At 37.7% G+C, this 21,087-nt stretch overlaps 2 protein-coding genes across 3 annotated transcripts; both read right to left on the bottom strand.

Moving 5' to 3' along the window:
* Positions 1–210: 210 nt before the first annotated feature.
* On the bottom strand, positions 211–8,800 carry ubl3b (ubiquitin-like 3b). 2 transcript variants are annotated; one of them, XM_043257323.1, is made up of 7 exons: positions 8,496–8,800; positions 8,296–8,393; positions 7,756–7,948; positions 4,324–4,432; positions 3,489–3,575; positions 3,149–3,226; positions 211–1,854 (listed from the first exon to the last, which is right to left on the bottom strand). In XM_043257323.1, the coding sequence occupies exons 3-7, from the start codon at positions 7,780–7,782 to the stop codon at positions 1,802–1,804; spliced, it is 354 nt and encodes a 117-aa protein (XP_043113258.1). In that variant the 5' UTR covers positions 7,783–7,948; positions 8,296–8,393; positions 8,496–8,800; the 3' UTR covers positions 211–1,801. The 2 variants fall into 2 exon arrangements, with proteins under 2 accessions (XP_043113258.1, XP_043113257.1); XM_043257322.1 differs by having other exon boundaries at positions 7,756–7,909.
* A 398-nt stretch (positions 8,801–9,198) lies between these two features.
* Positions 9,199–20,896, bottom strand: slc7a3b (solute carrier family 7 member 3b). Its single transcript, XM_043257445.1, has 12 exons — positions 20,748–20,896; positions 17,569–17,978; positions 17,113–17,274; positions 16,648–16,819; positions 15,697–15,815; positions 15,393–15,615; positions 14,594–14,733; positions 14,393–14,495; positions 13,007–13,239; positions 12,705–12,871; positions 12,504–12,612; positions 9,199–11,744 (listed from the first exon to the last, which is right to left on the bottom strand). Exons 2-12 carry the CDS (start codon positions 17,936–17,938, stop codon positions 11,599–11,601), a joined length of 1,944 nt encoding a protein of 647 aa, XP_043113380.1. The 5' UTR covers positions 17,939–17,978; positions 20,748–20,896; the 3' UTR covers positions 9,199–11,598.
* Positions 20,897–21,087: the final 191 nt, after the last annotated feature.

Raw genomic sequence — 21,087 nt, 5'->3', positions numbered from 1 at the left:
TAATATGAAGATGCAAATGAGCAATAATTGCACTGCAGTTGCATATACACACACACACACACACACACACACACACACACACACACACACACACAGAGGTGTCTTCATTGTGATTATATGGGATATTTGTCATGTCTGTAAAGTTGCCCTGTAATTAGGTGGTGGTTCATGTTTTTATTTTTTATCTTAAAATGCACAGGAACACCAGTGTATTATTTGAAAGGTTTTTATTAATTTATAATACAAGATTTAGGGTTTTTTTTTTTTACATTTAATAATTTGTAGCTAATTTTCATAGCAGTGACGATGATAAACACTCTTGCAGTAATTGGCCAATCAAAACAAGATTGGAGACAGTTTTTGTGGACACTCTTCCCAGCAACAACTGCACTCTTTCAAAACAAACAAAAAAAAAGCAGCTTCATCCACTCATCGCACACACAATCAACACGAGTCAGCCATCTGATGTGTACTAATAAAAACTCAACCATACTCAGACAAGATAAAAAGGACTCCATTATTACTCCATTATTAATAATATTAATTTTCCACAATCAAAAGGCAAACAAAACAGACGGCATACAAACATTAGGAAATAAAACGTTGTTTTTTTTCTTTTTCTTTCTTCTGGCCCAGTGGGAGGCCATTAGTGGTGGCCGTTCTCGGCGCACATCTTTACCTCTAAAGCTGCAGCGCAGCAGGGGGTCCATGAATCCATAGCGCTTATAATGGGGGCTTTTACCAACCCAGCCCTTCGCTCCAGACAGAGGCTTTCGGATGATTTCCTTATTCTTCACACCTGGGCTTCGTCCCTCAGGATGCGCGTTAGACGAGCAAGGGAGAGGACACGAATGATATATCCTGACTGGGCAAGAAGAATAGTGTGTGTCATTTCACAAAAAGCACAAAAACCGCCTACCTTCCCTCATGCTTCTTCAGCGGAGACGAGGAGAAAACAAACAAACGAACAAACAAAAAAAAACGCTATTCAAGTAGACACGGGGTGAATGGTTTTTAAAGGCGGCTGGTACACACCCAGGGCGAGGAAACACTAGACTAGGGTCATGCACAGATGTCGACGCAACTGGTCAGTAAGAGGAGTCTACTCTCGATTGGTCCTAGGACAAAGGCAAGAAACGTAGGCGGCCATGGCACATCAGATCCACCAGCGCTACAGCAGACTCTCTCGGTCCACAGCAACAGACTGGAGCTTGTGTCATCACACCTCTCTCTGTAAGCTCCTTCTGTTTGAGGCAGGCGGGAGGATTAAGACTACAACACACACATAAGTGACTTCAGATAAGGATCCGTGTTAAGTGCAATCAAAAGTCTTGAGATTATGACGCATGTTAAGCTTCGTCTGAGTCAGACGTGCGATCCAAGTGAAAACTCTGACACTTGGGTGTTGGGAGAGCAGAAGGTCTCTCGAGCAAAGGGACGTCCCCCTAAAAACCTGTTCACGCATCCGTTTACATAATTTCCTTTCAACGATTCAGGTATTTGCACAGTTGAATATGTTCAGGAGGCCCGTGAACAAACGGCCTCTTCACTAAGCGAGTAAATTTGGCAACCAAACGAAACGAGAAAACCGAACGAAGGCAAACATATGAGAGTTGATAAACTTGGCACAAGAGAGTCTCCGGCTACTATACAGAGCAAAAACACTGAACGAAAAAAACCTAGTCGCACTCTCCCTTGGAGCTCTTCTGTAATCATCCAGAATGCACCACGGGTTGGTGAGCAGAGACGGGAGCGGGGAGGAGAAGGACGAGGAGGAAGCGGGGGAAGGTTTGTCGGGGTTTTACAGCAGTAGACAGCAGCTGCTCTCTGTAGTCTTCTCCCTGTTCCTCTGGCCTGCGAGAAGAGAGCAAATACTGAGTGACGCCTAATAAATCAAAGACAAAACCACAACCACAGGTCCTCTTCAACAGTGAGAAGAATGTGAGGGAAAGGCAGTATACTACGATGACTTACGGAGGAGAAAATAGCCTGTTTTCTGCCTTGAATGACATGCTATGTGTAACTAGTCTGTAATTAATGAGGGATGGCATTAGAGCCAACATGAAACCTCACTCAGAGCACATTTGCTTCTGTAATTTGAGGCACGTCAGTGTAAAAGAGAATATTAAAAGAGAAATGCAATTTAGCACTGTACTTTATCTATCAGGAACGGAAAGCGGGCTTTCTATGCTAATCACGCTCAAGTTTATACTTGAAAACATTTTGATTTCAATGATAGCACTTTGTTATTATTGTGGTGGTCTGACAACTGAATTAGTTTAAATTTTTCAGACAGCTGCATTTCCTACTACAGACGCCTGAAGCAATGCTATTGGTTAACGTGGGTTTACAGTAACCAATAATACCACACAGTCAAGGTGATATGAGCTGCAAGGATTAGTAACTCATTTCCAAGGTAGAGTAAGTTGATAACGGTCTCTGCAAAATGACGACTATGATTAGTTTCCAAGCAGCAAATGAGCATATTAGAGTGACAATGAAGACTGGAGTAACAATGCCGAAATTTCAGCCTTGCCTTCACATAGACAAATAACATTTGAAATCATTAAATCATACAAGCTGAACTATATCTAACTGGCTCCTAACATTTGAACAGTAGTGCATAAAAAATAAATATGGTCAGTCAATGTCTGTTTTCACGAAATCAAGGAAACTTGGGCTATTTTAAGTTAAATGTTAACTTTGTTTACTGTAAAACGACAGCGTGACTGCTCACTCATGTGCCAGGAAACATTTCTATACTATATTCTCTAAGACACCGAAGCATGTAGCCTGCTTCCTCATTTCAAAAGCAACAACAGTCATCATGAATTTGAAGCTTGTTTCAATAAAGTCAGCACAACTGGTCAAACAGGAAGCGACAAGGATAAGGAAACTTTACACAACATCTTGTATTACAGTGTGTGACTGGATAAAGCTCAGTGATGGGTCTCTAATATGACTGTATGCCTCTTAATTATTCTAATGTGTTTGGAAGATTGGAGCCAGTTGCCACCTGGCAGCAGTCCTCCGATAACTGCTGTGCCCTTGTCTTTAAAACAAAAAGTGGTTGTGGATAGGCAAGCCAAGGACATTCAGCCATGTTTAGAGCAGTGGGAGCTTGCCAGAGGAATATATCAGCACTTACCATGGGAGTTCGGCTCTGGCAGTGTCTCTCTGGCAACCAAGTGCATGACAGTTGTTCGGCCAGGGGGCAACTTCAGAGCTATTCAACAGAGAAGTTGCATACTGAATATCGACGTACAACTTGGCCACTTCGCCCAAAAAAAAAAAAAAAAAAAAAACACAGCTTCTGACCTACAGCATATTTTAACAACTTCTCACTTTCGCTGTTCTTTTTTTGTACACGAAAATGTGCGCCGGTGTCTAGAGCAAGACCCGGTAACAGACAGATGGGGAGACAGAAACAATACGACTGTCAAAGTGGGTTGACCGTGACAGACATGAGGACAAGGTCTAGTGCTCACCTCCTAGTGTGACATTGCCATGCAGGAAGCGGCCCTGAAAGATCAGCCTCAGGATACTGGGGCTGCTCACGCTCTCCTCCTCCCAGCCTGCAACACAATACACCACATTCATTGCAGAAACGGCCTTTCATGGTGCTTTACTAGGAAGAAAACGGTCATATTTTGACCATCCTAAGATCATAATTTGACCCCTGTGTCTGACCAGACCACAAATGATATAGTGAAAAATATGCAATAAGAAAATTTTTACTCCATACATAACATACCATTCATAAGTTTAGAGTAAGACTATTCTCTTATCCTCAAGAGACTACATTTATTTGATCAAAATACAGTGATAAAAAATATTGTGAAACAAGAATTCAATTGAAAATAGTATTAATTTATTATAATATATATTTATTATAATTTATTATATTATAAAGTAATTTATTTCTGCAATAAGGCAAAAGCTTAATTATCAGCAGGCATTACTCTAGTCTTCAGTTTCACATGATTCTTCAAAAATAATTTTCATTTGGTACTAAAAAAACACTTATCGATATTGAAACCAGTTGTAATGCTTAATACTTTTCGCACCCTTGAATATTTATTTTACTGAATATTTAAAATGCACCCTTACTGGAAAAACTAAAAAAAAAAAAATAAATAAATAAAATGATTCTGGCCAGCAGTGTATATATTTTTAAATGAATGTTCGTTAAAAGATAAACATTCTGTAAACATCAACATTTTACAACTTACCACGTAAGTTTAAACAAAAATGTGTGTTAAATACAAACACGATACTCAAACAAAATATAACCAAAGCTAAAATCATATTTACAATTCATACCTGCTGGCCAGTTCTCAAAAACATGCCGGGCGATGTCTGTGGCAGAGTCATTTGGAGAGAAAGTGAAATCCTGTGTCTTCCCACTCACAAGGATCAGTCGTAGATTCACCTGAAGTCGGTTGAAAGGAGAGAGAGAAAAAAAAAAAAAAAATCATTAAACTGTGAAGAAGTGCCCTACAACCCAAGACAGTGTGACATTTCCATCAAATAGCCCTTAATGACCCTTCAATCTGTGCTCACCCTACATAACATGAGACGACCTGGAGAGTCCTTTGTAGAAACGGGCATTCCTTCCTAATTAAAATTATGTTCAGCTTTAAGGGTGAAAGTAGCTGCTACACACTTTAAAGCTTCCTGTAAAATGGTCTGGTGATGGGGGGGGATCTCAGGGTAGGGCAGAGAGGAAACGCTTCTGTCTTTCGTTTTCATGTAATGATGCTACCTCCCCCCCTCTCCTAGGCACCCCCGTCATCCTAATGCGATAACCCCAGGTGTCCCAGACAACCCAGCACTGAGTTATTAAATTTACATGGCCCATGCATAACCCCTTGCAGGAGGAGGGGAGCAAGCACGGTGGATTAGCACAATAAATTTGCTCCATGCATGAGTAATAAAAAAAGCAACAGACAGACACAATGCCTTTACAGTCAGTATTAATAACAGCACAAAGCTTTTTGCCACAGGCCAACACATGCTCCAGGACGATTTTCGTACATCTGAGCGATAAATCATGCATTTTCTGCCTCAACAAATAAGGATTATTTGACTTTTACAGCCATGGCTCCACCATTAAAAATATTCTTGAAAAAAATAAATCTCTTTTTATCAGAAAAAAAATTATATACATTAATAGCGTACAAAAATGCACTTTTTTAAATTAGTTTTCTAATTATTATTATTATTATTGATAGTAGTAGCAGAATTAATAGTTTTATAATTATTTTATCTGTTTGTTTATCCGTCTATCCATCTGTCTATCTGTGAACAACAGCAACTACAGTAATAAATTCACACACAACTTCGTTGAAAAACAATAGCATGTGGTGCCAAACATTGCTGATGGCTCAGAGACTAATTACAAACGATTCTTTTACAAATCTATTTTAGCAAGATGGTCAATTTTACTGTAGTTTCCAATTTAAATCAATACAGTTTGCAACCGTATTACATTAGCAATAAACTAATTTATATTTGCAATAATGACGCATACTAGATTTAGGCAAATAAGGCAAGTAACTGAATAAATTTGTACACATCCTCTTTGAAACTAAGCAGCATCATAAGACTCGATGTCTGAACAGAAAAAGACACAGAGTGCTACTATGTCAACCCAAAAATAAAATCAGACCAGGAACTCAGAGTAGCTCGGATTCCAAAGAGTCTCTTGTTCAGATTTTTTTTTTTTTAATCCAGGGTTTAAACGTCCCTTTTTCTCCTTTCATGGTTTTCAATGACTGCAATTTAAACATTACATCACCCACACTCTGTGTGTGGAGCTTGGCCGGGCCTTAATGCTTTCGTTCAGAATCAGATCGAGAAAGAGGAGGGGGGTGCAAGAAGGTGAGCCAGTTGGTGCTGGCATTGCTGTGTTCAAAGCCACATACAACACGGAGCGCAAAAAAAAGAAAGAAAACAAGCTTCATGGAGACACTGCAACCAATCAGAGGACCAGAGAAACTTTCAACATGTTTCTGAGAAAGTGGAAGTGAAAAAAAAAAGACAGTTCCTCTCAGTAGTGGAAAACTGCTTGTAACGGTACTGAATTATTCACATTGTGTCAAGCATGCTTAATGGTATTATAAACATTATGTGGATCCGGCTCATCATCTCGCAATAGGGGAGCCCGAGTGCTTTCTTCCACCCCACTGTGACAGCAGCTCGGGTCATGACCCACATAGTAGCAGCAATCAAATAACATGACAGGAAAAGGACGACCTCTTCCCGCCACAAATCTGTGCTCATCCTCTCGCACCACGTGCCACCTAAATCCGTACTAAGGGTCCCCCCAATGCCCTGCCCTAACCTATTGTGAAATCAGGCTTCTGCGCTGAGGGCATCTGCAATGTAGGGCACCCCACCCCCCCGTTCAGACACACTTGAAAATATTCGGCTTTCACCTATGCCGAGTTGGGGACCTGCAGTGCGAACAAAAGAGGTCAAACCATAATCCACGACGTCATCCCAGCACACTGTTTACAAACAACAAGCCCCCCGATAAAGGCGTGGAAAGCCCTCTCCCAGCCTCATCGGGTGGATTTAAGGGTGTTATCAGCAAATCTGTGACGGGTAATATAGACAAGACAGCATAACAAACAAATAAGCACTCCCTGCTGCCCCAGTTCTTAAAGCCTTGACAAATACAAAACACCAAAAGCTGCCTAAATGCCTCGGAACCAGTACGTAAACACCTCCATAATCTCACGGCTTATATTTTTTTCTGCAATATCTTCAATCATGTTGCTTTCATCCCCAAATCAAGAGCCTAAAGTCATCATCATTTGCCCCCCCATCCTCAAATAACAGCACTAAACCAAACAGGTTCAGCAAACAGCAAATCTCAAAGCAACAGCAGCTCTTTAAGCGCAAAGGCTTCATTTTATAACCTCCGCCTTAAATAAAAGTTCTCTTTTTCAGCTTCTCTAATGTAAACCTATAACAGCAAGAACAGGACTTTTTAGTATATTTTTCATACTATTAAATTAAAGTATTTTTTTAACGATTTGAATTGCCTTTTAATAGAAATTAAATCTCTATTTAGCACCGACTTTTTACATGTAATTATGTTTCACATTTAGTTGTAGGTTTTTCATCTAGTGTTAATTTCAATATACAACACTTCTCCATATATAGTTTAAGTTTCAGTTATCTGTTAACAAAAATAACACTAAGCTCAATCATTTTAGGCCTAAGCTAAAAATCAGTTGCATAGCCACAAAAAGGCAATGATTTCTCTCCATAGTTGCAAATTAATGGGAAAGTTCAACCTAAATCGAACACTGTCATCGTCTGTTTACCCCTAGTTTGTACGAAGCATGCAGGATGTAAACAAAAACCAAGGCAGAACCTTTTCGGTGCATACTGATGCATGTGTCAGTGGTTTGAAAAATAGTCTACGAATAATACGGACCACTATTTTGTCTCGTTCAGAGCTTAAAAGTGATTGCCACTAAGCACGTTCATAGCATGGAAAGGAGCAGCATGGACACTGTGCTTCCTACAGCAAAACATTTATGAAAATCAAACCTGTTTTGAGCAGCACCAGTGCAAAACCAGATGTTAACAATGCTCTTTCATCAACGAACTGTACCTTTAAGAACTAAATGCCCTCCAAGGGATGATCCTTCATGATTTCTCACATAATCTTGGCATTTCTGAAAATACCAACTTGTTCAATGATGCATCGTGTAGAGAGATCTAGATTGATATACTCACTGTGTCGGGGTCTCTCTGAGAGGTCATGGCTGTGATCAGAGGTGGAAGTCAGCCAGGAATCGATGGGTGACCAGCAGTAAGAGGGGAGCACAACCCCTGGCACAAAGACTCAGTATACGTCTTCTCCCTCTGGCCTTTCTCTGCCTCGCACGGCCTAACACCAAGTCAATCATTCACAACATGCCACACAGATCTGTTTACCACACACAGTTCAGCGGTCAACAATACATTAACACTAGATAATTAATTAGCATTTTTGGTGACTGACTTTAATAAGAGAATGGGTATTGCAACATACAGTAGTTGATATGACAAAACATTCCTATAAACACTGATTCACAACAACCTGGTGAATATATAGCAAGTTAACTGCTAGGTAGTAAACTGCAGTAAAAGTGACCAAATCAATTCATTATCATTTCAGGAACAAACTAAAGGACATCCGGCTTTTATAAACAATACACTCTACATGGCTAATAAACAGCCAGAGTGTACACAGGCAATATGTAGGGAAATGCAAAACAAAAAAACACCACATACCTTTGCTCTACTTGACTTAAAGCCAAACCAGTGTTTGTATTACTGGAACAGCATTATATATCCGCCTCAGACCGAATCTGTTAGAAATCGAAATCTGCCTGCAAATCATACACCAAACCAGGATGAGCTCGACTGTTGATCAGGTAAAAAACACAAACGACTCCGAAAACAAAGAATCATCAAAACGATGACACACATACCATTAAACAAGAGACGTGTTTAGTTTATGAGGCAAAAGATGTGCGGGCTGTAGGAGCAGAAAGACAGTGCGCGCGACCGCTGGCCTTGAGCTGGAATAATTTCTGACTGCGGCAAAATAAAGAGGAACTAAAACGACCGTTTTGATCGAGTCGCGGGCGTCTAGCAGATCCAGAGCGTTCGACGTTTGACGGTCTAGGGCTTTCCTCGAACATTAACTGACGGGTATATCCATCGTTCAATCAGACCAGATGTAGCTAAATTCACTCGCAGCGTTCAGGCAGATTAATGGCTGAGAATTTAAAGACACCGGAAGTCAGCTGGCCATATATGCAGGAAACGGCGCGCAAGGCTTTCTGGGACGTGTAGTTTTGACGCAATTCTCCATTTTGAATCGCACCTTGCAGAATGGCAGTCATTTCACAGGCTGAAGGAATATGGGTTTAAATGTATAAATGTTAAATGTGTTTGTTTTCTTGTTTTTTTTCCCCCTAAACTTGGCCATGCAAATAAAATACTTCATAAGTGTTTAAACTCTCTCTTTTTAGTGGGCTAAACAGCTTATGTAAACAAACTTAACATTTACAAATACAAAATATGTAGTTTTTATTGTAGGATCTCTTCTTTATGAAAATCTTTATAGAATTGAATTCTGTGTTTTCACAAACCCTCAATCAAATAATACTACAAGAAATATACACACAATTCAATGACAATACTTGGTATATTTATTTGATAACAGCATATCACATAATAAAGGCACAGTAAGTAGGCTATTTACATAGGAACGCTGAGGTGTGTATTAATGTTTAAATACTTCCTTCAATCTCATTGTCTCATGTTTCAGAAGGTCTGGCTCAACCAGTGGTGTGAGTTTAGGGTGGGAGCATTTTATGAAAACCATAACTATTTTTGCATTTTCATTTGCTAACATCAGTGGCACATACATTTCACACCTCAGCTTTAAAGAGCAAATATGTACATGAATATGAAACAATGTCTTACAACACAGCAATGTTTGTTATAATACAGTAGCAATACATATCAACAGAGCTCTTCAGTCATGACGTCCATTTCTAAGCCAATCTGGAAGCATGTTTAGCAAGTTATACTTTTAAAAATATAATTATTACATTTCCATTTATTAACATTAGCGTAATAAATGTAATGTAGGCCACAGACCTTATTCTACTTGGAATTTAAAAAATTCCCACATAAATTACAGAGGGAATTCATGCCTTTAAAATTATTTTCCAGGTTTTAGGACCTAGTAAGCTAGTCAAGTCATCACTTCTGGGGAAATGTAGACTACAGTAATACTCATAAGGGTCTGTATAAGAGAAGGCAGTGTCAGTTATAACTCAACTTCATAACATATGATTTTCAATGAACTGGAAGAAATAGTTCCAGCTCAACTACAAAGCAGCGTTGTGTAAACATTAATTGTAAAACAGGCTGTAAAGTCACAATATTTGCAGCGAATGGTAATGACTTTTGAAAAATATACTGTACAACCATCTCCGTTTAGTGTAAAGAGCTATATTTTGCTCTGTTCGTGTCAATAAAATATACCATATCCCAGCAGCAAATGGAAAAAGCCACCAAAGTCACAAAGCTGAGTAGTCTATACATTCAAATCTACTTTTCCTTAAAGAAAAAAGCATTTACATTGCAATGTTTTTACAAAAAACATTCTGAAAACAGCATAAACCGTGTTATCTCAAGAAGATAACTAGAATGGCAAAAATTGCATGAAAAATAAGAGCACTTAGATGCTGATGCTCAAAATGAAAAATTATTAATTTCGTCACGCAAGTAAAAAACATAGACCCCTTTCCAGAAACAGGTAATAGGTAATTTCTGTTTTTGCTATTAAGCACATTTAAGACAATGAGGGTTTCCTGTTTTACCTCCCAAATATGTACAGCTCAATAGAGAAACCTGCTGAAATTGAAAATGTTCTTTCTAAATATGTAAAACATACTACATTGAATTCAACAATAAATACATTTTCCTCCAGCTGGTACATAAATACATCGATAAATTTACAAAAATATACAAGAACATACTCTTACAAATAGAAAACTACTGACAAAATCCAAGATAGTTTTTAAAATATTTTTCTTATATATTTTCTCTGTCCAATCACATGAAGTTTATAAAATTAAGTACTACAAGGATGTTTTGAGTTCAAAACAATAATGCACATGTAATTTCAATTCTTTCTCTTCCAGTAAAAACATATTGGGTTTGTTCACACTGCAAACAAATCTAATTTGGTCTTTAAATTTTCATTTTTTTGTCTGTGTATGCTGTAATTTTGCAAAGGATGAATTATGATCTGTTCGCCTACAGTAGATGCTAGTGAATATAATACTATAGTATACTACAGTAATGACATGAGTGCTAGCATCACGGAAAGAGACTCGCACACCTATTAGGGTGGAAAGAGAGGAGAGAAAAGCATACATTTAGCCTCTGTTGAGGTCAACCTTGACGCCTCACTGCAGCGCTGAACTCATGAGGCACATGAGAGAACATCATTGTGCAATCAGTCACTTTTACTACATAGAGAATGTGACACACTAGTAAAGAGTGTGCTATACTAGTAAATGTGGACATGAAGGATGTTGCACAAAGATTGCCTCAGAAATCAGAAACCTTGAGTGGGGTACGCCCAATAAAATTTTTCACTGCCCGTCTACACAAAGCCTTTGAATAACACATTCCCATACATTGTTAGGGAAAGGAGTCACCCTCAATGCCCACCCACAGGCAGACACCCTGTTCATGAATAGTCTTTGGAGCATAACCATCTCTGAAAACAACATGTGCATACAAAGTACATGTAGGACTAGACTAAATGGGTTTCATGATGAAGCCTAGGCATACATAAGTAACACTGTTCCAGTACCATCATATACTGACACAAGCTAAACAATTAGCAAGAAGTACACAGTTTACCTGCTGAATAAAAATGGTCGAGCGAAACCATTTTTGTCAGTTTTTGATGCAGAAGAACTATAAGGTGCATTATAAAGTGAAAATGCAGCATTTTACAAAACCAGTTGTAAAGTTGCTGCCATACCAATCCAGTCGCTGTGCTTAAGGTGTGGCCCTCTCGTGTTCACTGTCATCTTCACTCAGGTAGATTGGCTTCTTTGCTTGAAGGATGGGCTCAAATTTTTCTGGGGAGTTGTTTTTACCCTCAGAGCTGTGCCTTATTCCATATGCAAAATAAATAATAAAACCTAAAGGAGACAAAGGCATGAAGTCAAAATTTTAAGCACTGTAATACAAAAACCATGCATATAATTATACCATACATATAATGTTTAGTTTTGGTACGATTCTTTACGCTTTTGAAGAATTTTATGCTTACACCAAAACTGATCAAAAATAAAATAATGACAGTTATATCTTGAAATATGACTAGGATTTAAAATACTTTTTCTACATAAATATATTTTTAATTGTGATTTATTTCTTTGATGCAAAGCTGAATTTTCAGTGTCACCTTTTTTTACTGACTTGATGCTCAATATTTTTTTTATTGTAATGATTTATGAATCATTTTTGTGTATCATAAAAACCATGATAAATTTTTCAGGATTCTTTAAGGAATAGAAACTTATTTATTTACATGTTTGAATGTATATTCATAATGTATACTGTATATAAATATATTTCCTATATAAACATAATATGTATTTTATATATATATTATATGTATATATATATATATAATATACTATAATATATATATATATATATATTTTTTTTAAATATACACATGCATTGTATGTATTTATATAAACATAATAAATATACATAGCACACACACACACACACATATATATATTTTGTAAGAAATGAATCATTTGACAGCACTAAAATGTATTCACAATTAGGTATACACATTTAAATGAACGGTTCTAAAAGTATTAGTTTCTTTCTAACTGCATCCAAATTTGAATGGTAGTATGCATTTAACACGCATAATAACTCACCGATAACCATCCATATGGCGAAGCGGATCCAAGTAGGTCCATCCAATTGCATCATGAGGTAAATATTTACAAAGATACTGACCAACGGCAGAATAGGGAGCAAAGGCACCTACAAAATGAAGAAAGAGAACTGTTATAGCCACCTAACGATCTGACATTTTCAACTGAATCAAGAGTAAGGTTTGTAAATGAAGTCTGTACCTTGAAAGTGAGAACTTCTTTACTCTGGGGCTGTCGCCAGATGATGATGATGCAGACAAAAGACAGAACAGACAGGAGAACAACCAAAGCGATATATAAAGCGCTGCCCTTCCCCACCTGCTCTCCGTACACCGCCAGCAGCACACACAGCAGAGTGAACAGCACGGCTGAACAGAAAAAACAGAAGCCTGTTATCCGCCTGTTCACCACACGAACACCAACATGATCATTTCACATTTCCCTTAGATCTACTACATCACAGCATGAAAAAAGTAATCATAAAACGATTTGGAAATGCTTACATATGGTGCCAGTTACAGCGTAAACAATGATGCCTGAAATCTTGGTGGGCGCGTCACAGATGGGCTGCATCAGCATCCTGAAGGAAAACCTCTCTTTAAGGGGAGTCGTCTCCAGCTCCTGGCTGTACTCATCCCCGCTATCCACATCTGTCATGCCTCCTTTAGCCTCCAGCCTCTCTAGCTCCATCGGTTTCTCATTCGCACCACTGGAACCAAGGCTGCCTGGCTGGTACCTGCAGGGGTAAAAAAATGTTTTTAATGAAACTGAACTGAACTGTCAGATTCCAGATTATTTTTGTTTTTGAAAGACGTCTCTTATGTTTACCAAGACTGCATTTATTTGAACAAATATACTGTAAAACTATTTTTTTTTTAGAATATATTAAGGTTAGACACTGAGGGTGTAAAAAAAAAAAAAAAAAAAAGAACTAATAGTTATCACCTTACTTACCTAGTTGACTGATTACATTACTAATAGCAAAAAAAATTGTATTACAAGTTTTCTAAAATATTATGTTTAAATATGCAAGTTTTGCATTATTTAATAAAATATGTGCTAATGTGCATCCATTTATAGAACAAAAATCTAAACACTGGATGAAGCCAGTTTTGAAATACGTATTAAATTATTTTATTTTTTTACATATTACAGTCAATCGTTTTGTCGCTATATAATTCAGAAAATACTTAAAACAGATAGGAAAGAATACATTTTGACAGTTTTTTTTGTTGTATATTATCAGGAAAATTATGTATATGAACAAATCCCTCTTTAAAAACCTTCAGGACATAGACAGGAATAGAAATGTATAGTTTGGTGTGTGTGTGTGTGTGTGTAAGTACTACTGAAGTGGAGATATATGGCTCAGCGTAGAAGAAAAAAACTAATTTTGAGAAAATGGTCTTTTAAAATGTATATTGTTATTTAAATGTATTGATACAAATAGATAAAGTGCTATAAAACAAACACTTAACAGTGTCTTTTGGATGTTTTCTTTCCACTGGTCTGAAAAAATATTTTATGAAAAACCAAAAAGCTCAAAATCTCTAATTTAAAGGGGCATTAAAGAAAAAGAGGCTTTTTGCCTGCAGTGTCTCTCCTTCAAATTTATTCCTCTCATGCAAATCTGCATTTCCAGCATCTCCCAGTCTTCTGTGTCAAGTCTTTTTTTCGATATATTTATGATTTGCTCCTCAAGTAATATTTTTCTAAAATGGTGATACATTTAGGATTTTTTGTCGAATAGAAAGTTTAAAAGAACAGCACTTTTTTTAAAAATAAATATATTTTGTAACATCATTGTTACTGTCACTTTTGGTCAGTTTAGTGAAACCTGCTTAACAAAAGTATTAATTTCTTCACCGGAGAAGAAATGAATTACTCACCGGAGAATGAGTACACACACAGCAACTAGAGTGTATGCCAGCAGGGTCCCAATAGACATCAAGTCCACTAATGCAGCGAGATCAAACAGAAAAGCCATCATAGCTACAGGGAGGAAATAAGCAAGATTCTAGAGTTGGTCTCATTTCTTAAGAGTTACATTATCCACTGACAGTCATTAAAAAATAAAAGTACAGTCTTACCAGCTACAATGCCAGACACAATGGTAGCGAGCACAGGTGTCTTGGTTTTCTTGTGCATGCGGGAGAGGAAGCGAAAGAGCAGACCATCCTCAGCCATGGCATAAATCACACGAGGCATAGGGAACATGGAGCCCAACAAGCTGAAGAACATAAAGCAATCACATGTTGACTTTAAATATGGCAAGAATTAAAAATAAAAATTGATTACACCATTTCCAACATTGCCTTTAATGAATTGTAATGTAGCTATATGTGAATGCATAAGATCTGGAAAGTTATAAATCCGTAAGTGCACAATAAAGTTATTGTCTCACAAACTATAGAATTGAATCTAAACAGCTTAAACGAGTCGTTAGTAATTCGAATCCCTTTTCCGTGACGACTACACTTGACCCCGCCCACAAACACTGATGACCGCTGTGTGCAGTAGACCAGTCACAACAGACTGGGCCATCTGACCAATCAGAGCGGTGTAGGCTCGCAGAAAAGAGGGGTTTAGAGACTGATTAGTAGAACTGCTTCCAATGAATCATTTGAGAATTCGCTGGAAAATGAGGTGATATTAAAAACTTTTTTTCCCTTGAGAAAACAAGCATTTTTTCCATCTTGCATGCATGTAAAATTACTGCAGGAGACTGCCAAAACAAGATTAGGAGCCTTAAAAATGGCATAACAGGGACACTTTCACTTAAATGAACACGAAACGAGATAATATAAAACCTAATTCAAAATACTAACAAATCTATAATAGTATCTCAATACTACTAAAATGTAGTAGTATTGCAACCAATAAACGTACCTGGTGGAAAGGGCGCACAGAGACCCCACCGCCACAATATAGCGAGCAGGGCCCCATTGCACATATTTGAAGGCCTCTGGAAGTGGACTTTGAACATCCAGCTTGTAATAGGGCATCATGAGCGTGAGCGCCGCTGACACTCCGAAGTAGGCAAAGAAGCAGATGAGCAGAGAGGCCACTATACCGATCGGGATGGACCGCTTGGGGTTTTTGGCCTCCTCACCTGCAAAATCATCGGAACTGAGGTGAGCTTGGGTTTGAACGTAGGACAAACGGGTCTCATGTCATGTTTTTCTGAACTTACTTGTGGTTGCGATGCAGTCAAAACCCACAAACGCATAGAAGCAAGTAGCAGCGCCGGTTAGGATTCCATTCAAGCCAAATGGTGCAAAGCCACCGGAGCCAAATTCTTTTTCAATTTTCCTAAAATATGAAAGACTTTTTAAACTTCTAAATGAACAGTGAATATGCATCCATATATACGTGTGTGTACCCATTTCTTTTCTTTAGTTCTAATTGTAATTTCTTTAATCCTATTCATGAATTTTATCTTATTAATTCCCTTAAGATGTGAAAGTTTTCAAACTTGAAATTTACAATAAATATACAGTCAAAACCTTTTTTTGTTTTTTTTTATTTTTATCTTACAGATTTTCTTAAAGGTGTGAAAGTGTTTTCTAGCTTCAGCTTTACAATAAATATACATTCATATATGCGTGTACACTTTAAAAAAAAAAAATCATTTTATTTTAAGATTTTTAATTCATTATTTTTTATATTATTTTTATATTTTATTTATTAATTTTCCTAAGATGTGAAAGTTTAATACATATGTACATTCATATATACATGATGGACGTTTTTAATTCTTCTCGATTTTTGTATAATTTTGTTTTTATTAAAATTGTATCTTATTAATTCTTCTAAGATGTGAAAGTTTCCTTTACTGACATTTCTTTCTTCTACATTTGACATCTTAAAATTAAAATTACTTTTTATTAATTTCATCTTTTTGTTAATTAGTTTATCTTTAATATATGAAAATGTGAGTTTTAATTTGATTTAATTTCAGTTTTATGTAACTTTTCATTATTTACTTGTCATTTTAATCTCATCAAATATAACATTGTAATTTAATTGCTTACCTCTAACCAGTAAACATGACCCAACTGAGCGTTTTATTTATGCTTTAAACTGTATTTTCTTAATTTCTATTGCTATGCCTGCATCTAAAAGTTAAGGCAGTGTGACTTACTCTGCATTGTAGTTGTGTGTGCTGTTCATGTAGTTCTCTGCGGTGAGGTTCCAGTTGGCAGTGTCGCCTTTCACAAAGCCCGATATAATAACAAATGTCAGAACCACCAGGTTGATTCCTGTGAAGATCTTGTTGACAAGTGCAGACTCACTCACTCCAAATGCCAATAATCCTGTTGCGTGGGAAGTGAGAGGTAGCAAATTCACACCATTATGGTCTTTTGCATGGCAATGGTGAAAAGAAATTGTGAGCAACAGTCCTATGACTAATGGGTATATCGGGCCCATTTGAAATGATTTAATTGCTTGTGGTAGAACCAAAGAACCTTTCTGGCTCTCCAACAAAAGCCAGTTGTTGGATAAGAGGTGGGGTCAATAATTATGGAATAATGGAAAATCTCGACTTTGGAAACTTTGCACCATCATATTAAAGCTAAGCGATTCTTAGAGAGAACAAGGTTCTCACCAGTGAGCAGCATGACCAGGATGAGAGCAAACACATCTGGATAATCCGCTAACACTTTTCCAGTGTCCGGAAACGACATGGAATCAGTGAAAAAATCAGAGATTGATTTGTTCACCAGATTGTCAAACGTTGAGCTCCAAGCTCGTGCCACACTGGCAGTGCCTGTGAAATGGAGAGGAGGACACATGAGTAGATGCAAAAGACTTCAGAACGTCCACTTGTTACATTAAACCTAAGCAGCCTCTCAAGGGCCCTTCGGTCAGGAGGAGTAAACACTTCATACAGTTTCAAAACCACTTCACCTCATTCATAACCTCTTGGGCTCGCATTCTGAGTTAACTCATGGGAGCTGATAATAATAATAATCAGTACATTTGGATTCGAAAAGGAAGTGTTTTTCTGTCCAAATTAAAGTCACATTATTAGACTAGTTTCTAAGTTTCTAAAGTCGCTCACCAATCACGTATGACAGAATGAGGTTCCATCCCGTGATGAAGGCCCATATTTCACCCACTGTCACGTAGCTGTACAGGTAAGCGGATCCCGTCTTAGGAACACGTGCACCAAATTCGGCGTAGCACAAGCCCGCGAGGACAGAAGACAAGGCAGCTATGAGGAAGGAAAGCACGATGGCAGGTCCAGCCTTCTCTCGGGCCACTTCCCCAGCCAGGACATAGACACCCGCACCCAGTGTCGCCCCCACCCCGAGGGCTATGAGGTCAAGAGTGGTGAGGCAGCGAGCGGAGCGGGTCTCATCCTGAGAGGTGTCCAGCATGCGACGCCTCAGCAGCATCTTCCCAAAGGACGCCAGTTTATTCTCAGCCATGATGGATAACGTTGAGGAGACGGGGATAAAGCTGAAGGCACTAAAGGGATAGAGAAACATTTTTTTTTCTACAAAAAAGTGAGAGAATCTTGCTTGTTTTGCTAATTAGGTCAATAAATGAGCGGCCTGATTTAGGAAAATTTGAGGAAAAATAACCTAAAGCTCAAAAGAACAAGATATTTTAAATTACTTGTCTTGACTGAAAATAGTGAACTCCTAAAGGCCTTCTATACTAAAAATAATAACTGGACCACAAAAGCAGTCATAAGTGGCATGGGTATATTTGTAGTAATAGCCAACAATACATTGTGTTGGTCAAAATTATATTTCTTTTCTTTTATGCCAAAAATCATTAGGAAATAAAGATCATGCTCCATTAATAGTTTTTTCGTAAATTTCCTACCATGAATATATCAATTTTTTTTTTATAAGTAATATGCACTGTTACGCAACTTATTGATCAACTTGACTGATTTTGTAGTTCACGGCCACATGTAAGCTTTCACACTACACTACACACACACTATGCCATAAAATCATACTTCAAATTCCTTAACATGTTTACTGGCATATCACTGAAGACTTACTGATATACATCTATAACTAAACTTTATATTTGAACTATCTCTTTATCACACATTGCACATTTCTTAAATTTTACGCTAAATATTACTTTTAATGTTACTAATAATAAGGACTGTATGATCTCTGCATAACGCCAGTCTTCAGTGTACTCATTTAGAGAATTTAAAAACCTTTTTTATACAATTACAGGGTATTCATTCAAGCACATTACTATGTAAACATATTTCTACTCATACTCAGCACAAAATAAATGTATTTCTCCACTGAGGTGCTCAAGCTCTTTATTCTGATTGCTGGCTTTCAATGTTTTTATGTTATCAATGTTCTGAAAGTGATTCTGAAGATACGGTGCAGACGTCTTTACTCTCACAGTATTAAAATGCTTATTAAATCTTAATAGTTATCATTCTTAACGTGAAGCGCTCTTTATACAAGTCATTTCATGTAAAGGTCATACAAAAAGGCGACTGTTATCCACCACACCCGCAGACACAGACAGAGCAATTACTTAGCACTTAACGAACACCTCATCTGACCACAGGGCAGTTCAACCCATCAGGAAAATTAATAAGATTAATATCTAAGAGGCCTGCCCTTTCATTACCAAAGTCATAATTTATGAAGTTCAACAGCTCCAAAGCCTAGATAAAGAGCACTGACACTGGCGTGGATGGAAACAATTTTCAGGCAAGACCAAACTGATTCATCACAATTCACTGGATAGATGAAAAGAGCAAGCGGGTGAAATTGGAAAAGCTGTACATCTGTTGTCGGTGTCACTGATGAACACTTTTCACTAGAAACAGAGCGCATGCAGGAAAAGGTTTCTTGTGTGGTTTCCGTCCAGATCTTGAGTAGTCATACATGTTTGATCAGATCCTGTCTATGGCACTAACTAGATCACACTAGAAACCCGCACCTGCATGGTTTCTACACGGCTACGTAACAGAAAAACACTGACCCTTAAGTATTTTTACCGCATTCTTAGGTGTTCAAAGCATATCCTTGTACATAAAAATGAAACAAGGAAAAAAAAAAAAGTATTATCGTCTACTGCTCAGTAAAGGAGCCCTTTCTACATAACTCAATGACGCCACTGCACGGAAAACATTTACTTCCTTCCAGGGGTATTATATAAAACCACTAGCTGAAGTGTAAGGGAAAACAAAACACTTTAGAACTCTAACTTGGCACTAAATTTAGAACAAAGCAAACTATGAAAATCTAATCTATGAAAGCGGTGATTAAATCCCTTACATAGTAGATAGTTATTGTTAAATACTAATGATTATCAGTGGGGAAAAAAAAAAATCTAAAAAATCAAAAGCACTACCTCAGATATGACAGAATAAACTGTTTTATATAGAATAAGACAATTTCAAGCAATGAAAAAAGTCAACTTAAACAGGCTCGGAACACTGAATTCTCAGGTCCAGTGTCTATCCTCTATCCTTTGTTCTACTGAGTTTGTTGAAAAATCTGATTAATATACTGTGTTTGAAGATGACTCCTCAAAGCAATTGCAGGCCACTTTCTGGAAGCAAAGTTGCCAAGAAGCATTCCTGGTATCTCACTTGATAGCATCTAGTTTACTATTCAAATGGAATGCACCAGCGGCACCGGTTATGACACACCTACATTTACAATAGAATTTAATTTTTGCCTTTCAGAAACTATTATATAATTTTAGCTCGGCATATATGATGTGTCATTCGGCAGCCCGTTCACACTGCTGATGTTTTTAAGAAACATGTCAAAGACCCACATGCGTCGAGATACATTCCTATGCACTGACGCGTTGAGTTTAGCACAATTTAAACTCGCGTCTAACTTTACACCACGTTCAAAACTGCGCCTGAACATCTGCCTACATGACAACAGCACACCGATATAGCCTTTTTAAAATTTGCAAAAGGTATACATAAGGCATATTTAATTATTAGGGTATCGTTTGACCGTTAATGCGATGATTGCATTTGGATCGATTCGAGGCTGTGTAATTAATTTACATACGTATGCTGAATAAACTAATAATAAAGTACACATCTAAAGGCACGCGCGCCATTTCTGCCACGAGGATGAACGTAATGATGATAAACATATGGGATTTCCGCTTACGACAGAAAATGTAATTCGGATGGTTTAGTTAACGAGTAAACGAGACGCCTCATATTTCAGATTAAGAATGGAGTCTTGTATCGAATAATCATTAAACGGTAGTTACCCTCAGTTGAGACGACGTGCTGAAAATCCCGCGGGTTATCAGACGGACAGACGATGCGCGGCGTGCAGTGAGCGGACTAGAAAACCGAGAGGCAGAGAAAGACATGCGATATAACACTCATCCGGAAACCCTTTTAAGGTCGACTCGTTTTCCCCCGGGCTTGGTTTTTTTTTTGACGTCAAGAACAAAGCCAATCGTAGTAGAACGCGTTGCCATTGACGACAAGCGTTGTTTTCAACGAACGCGATTTTCCTCGCATTTCTGAAATTCTTGCTCTGGCTGCATTTTACGACACAATGAACAGCGGAAATCATTTTGTAATATACATATTCTACATTTT

The sequence above is a fragment of the Puntigrus tetrazona genome, chromosome 14 (genome assembly GCF_018831695.1).
Source record: "Puntigrus tetrazona isolate hp1 chromosome 14, ASM1883169v1, whole genome shotgun sequence".
In the NCBI taxonomy this organism is placed as follows: Eukaryota; Metazoa; Chordata; class Actinopteri; order Cypriniformes; family Cyprinidae; genus Puntigrus; species Puntigrus tetrazona.
Note: the sequence above shows the minus strand (reverse complement) of the source record. Positions and strands in the feature narration are given on the sequence as shown.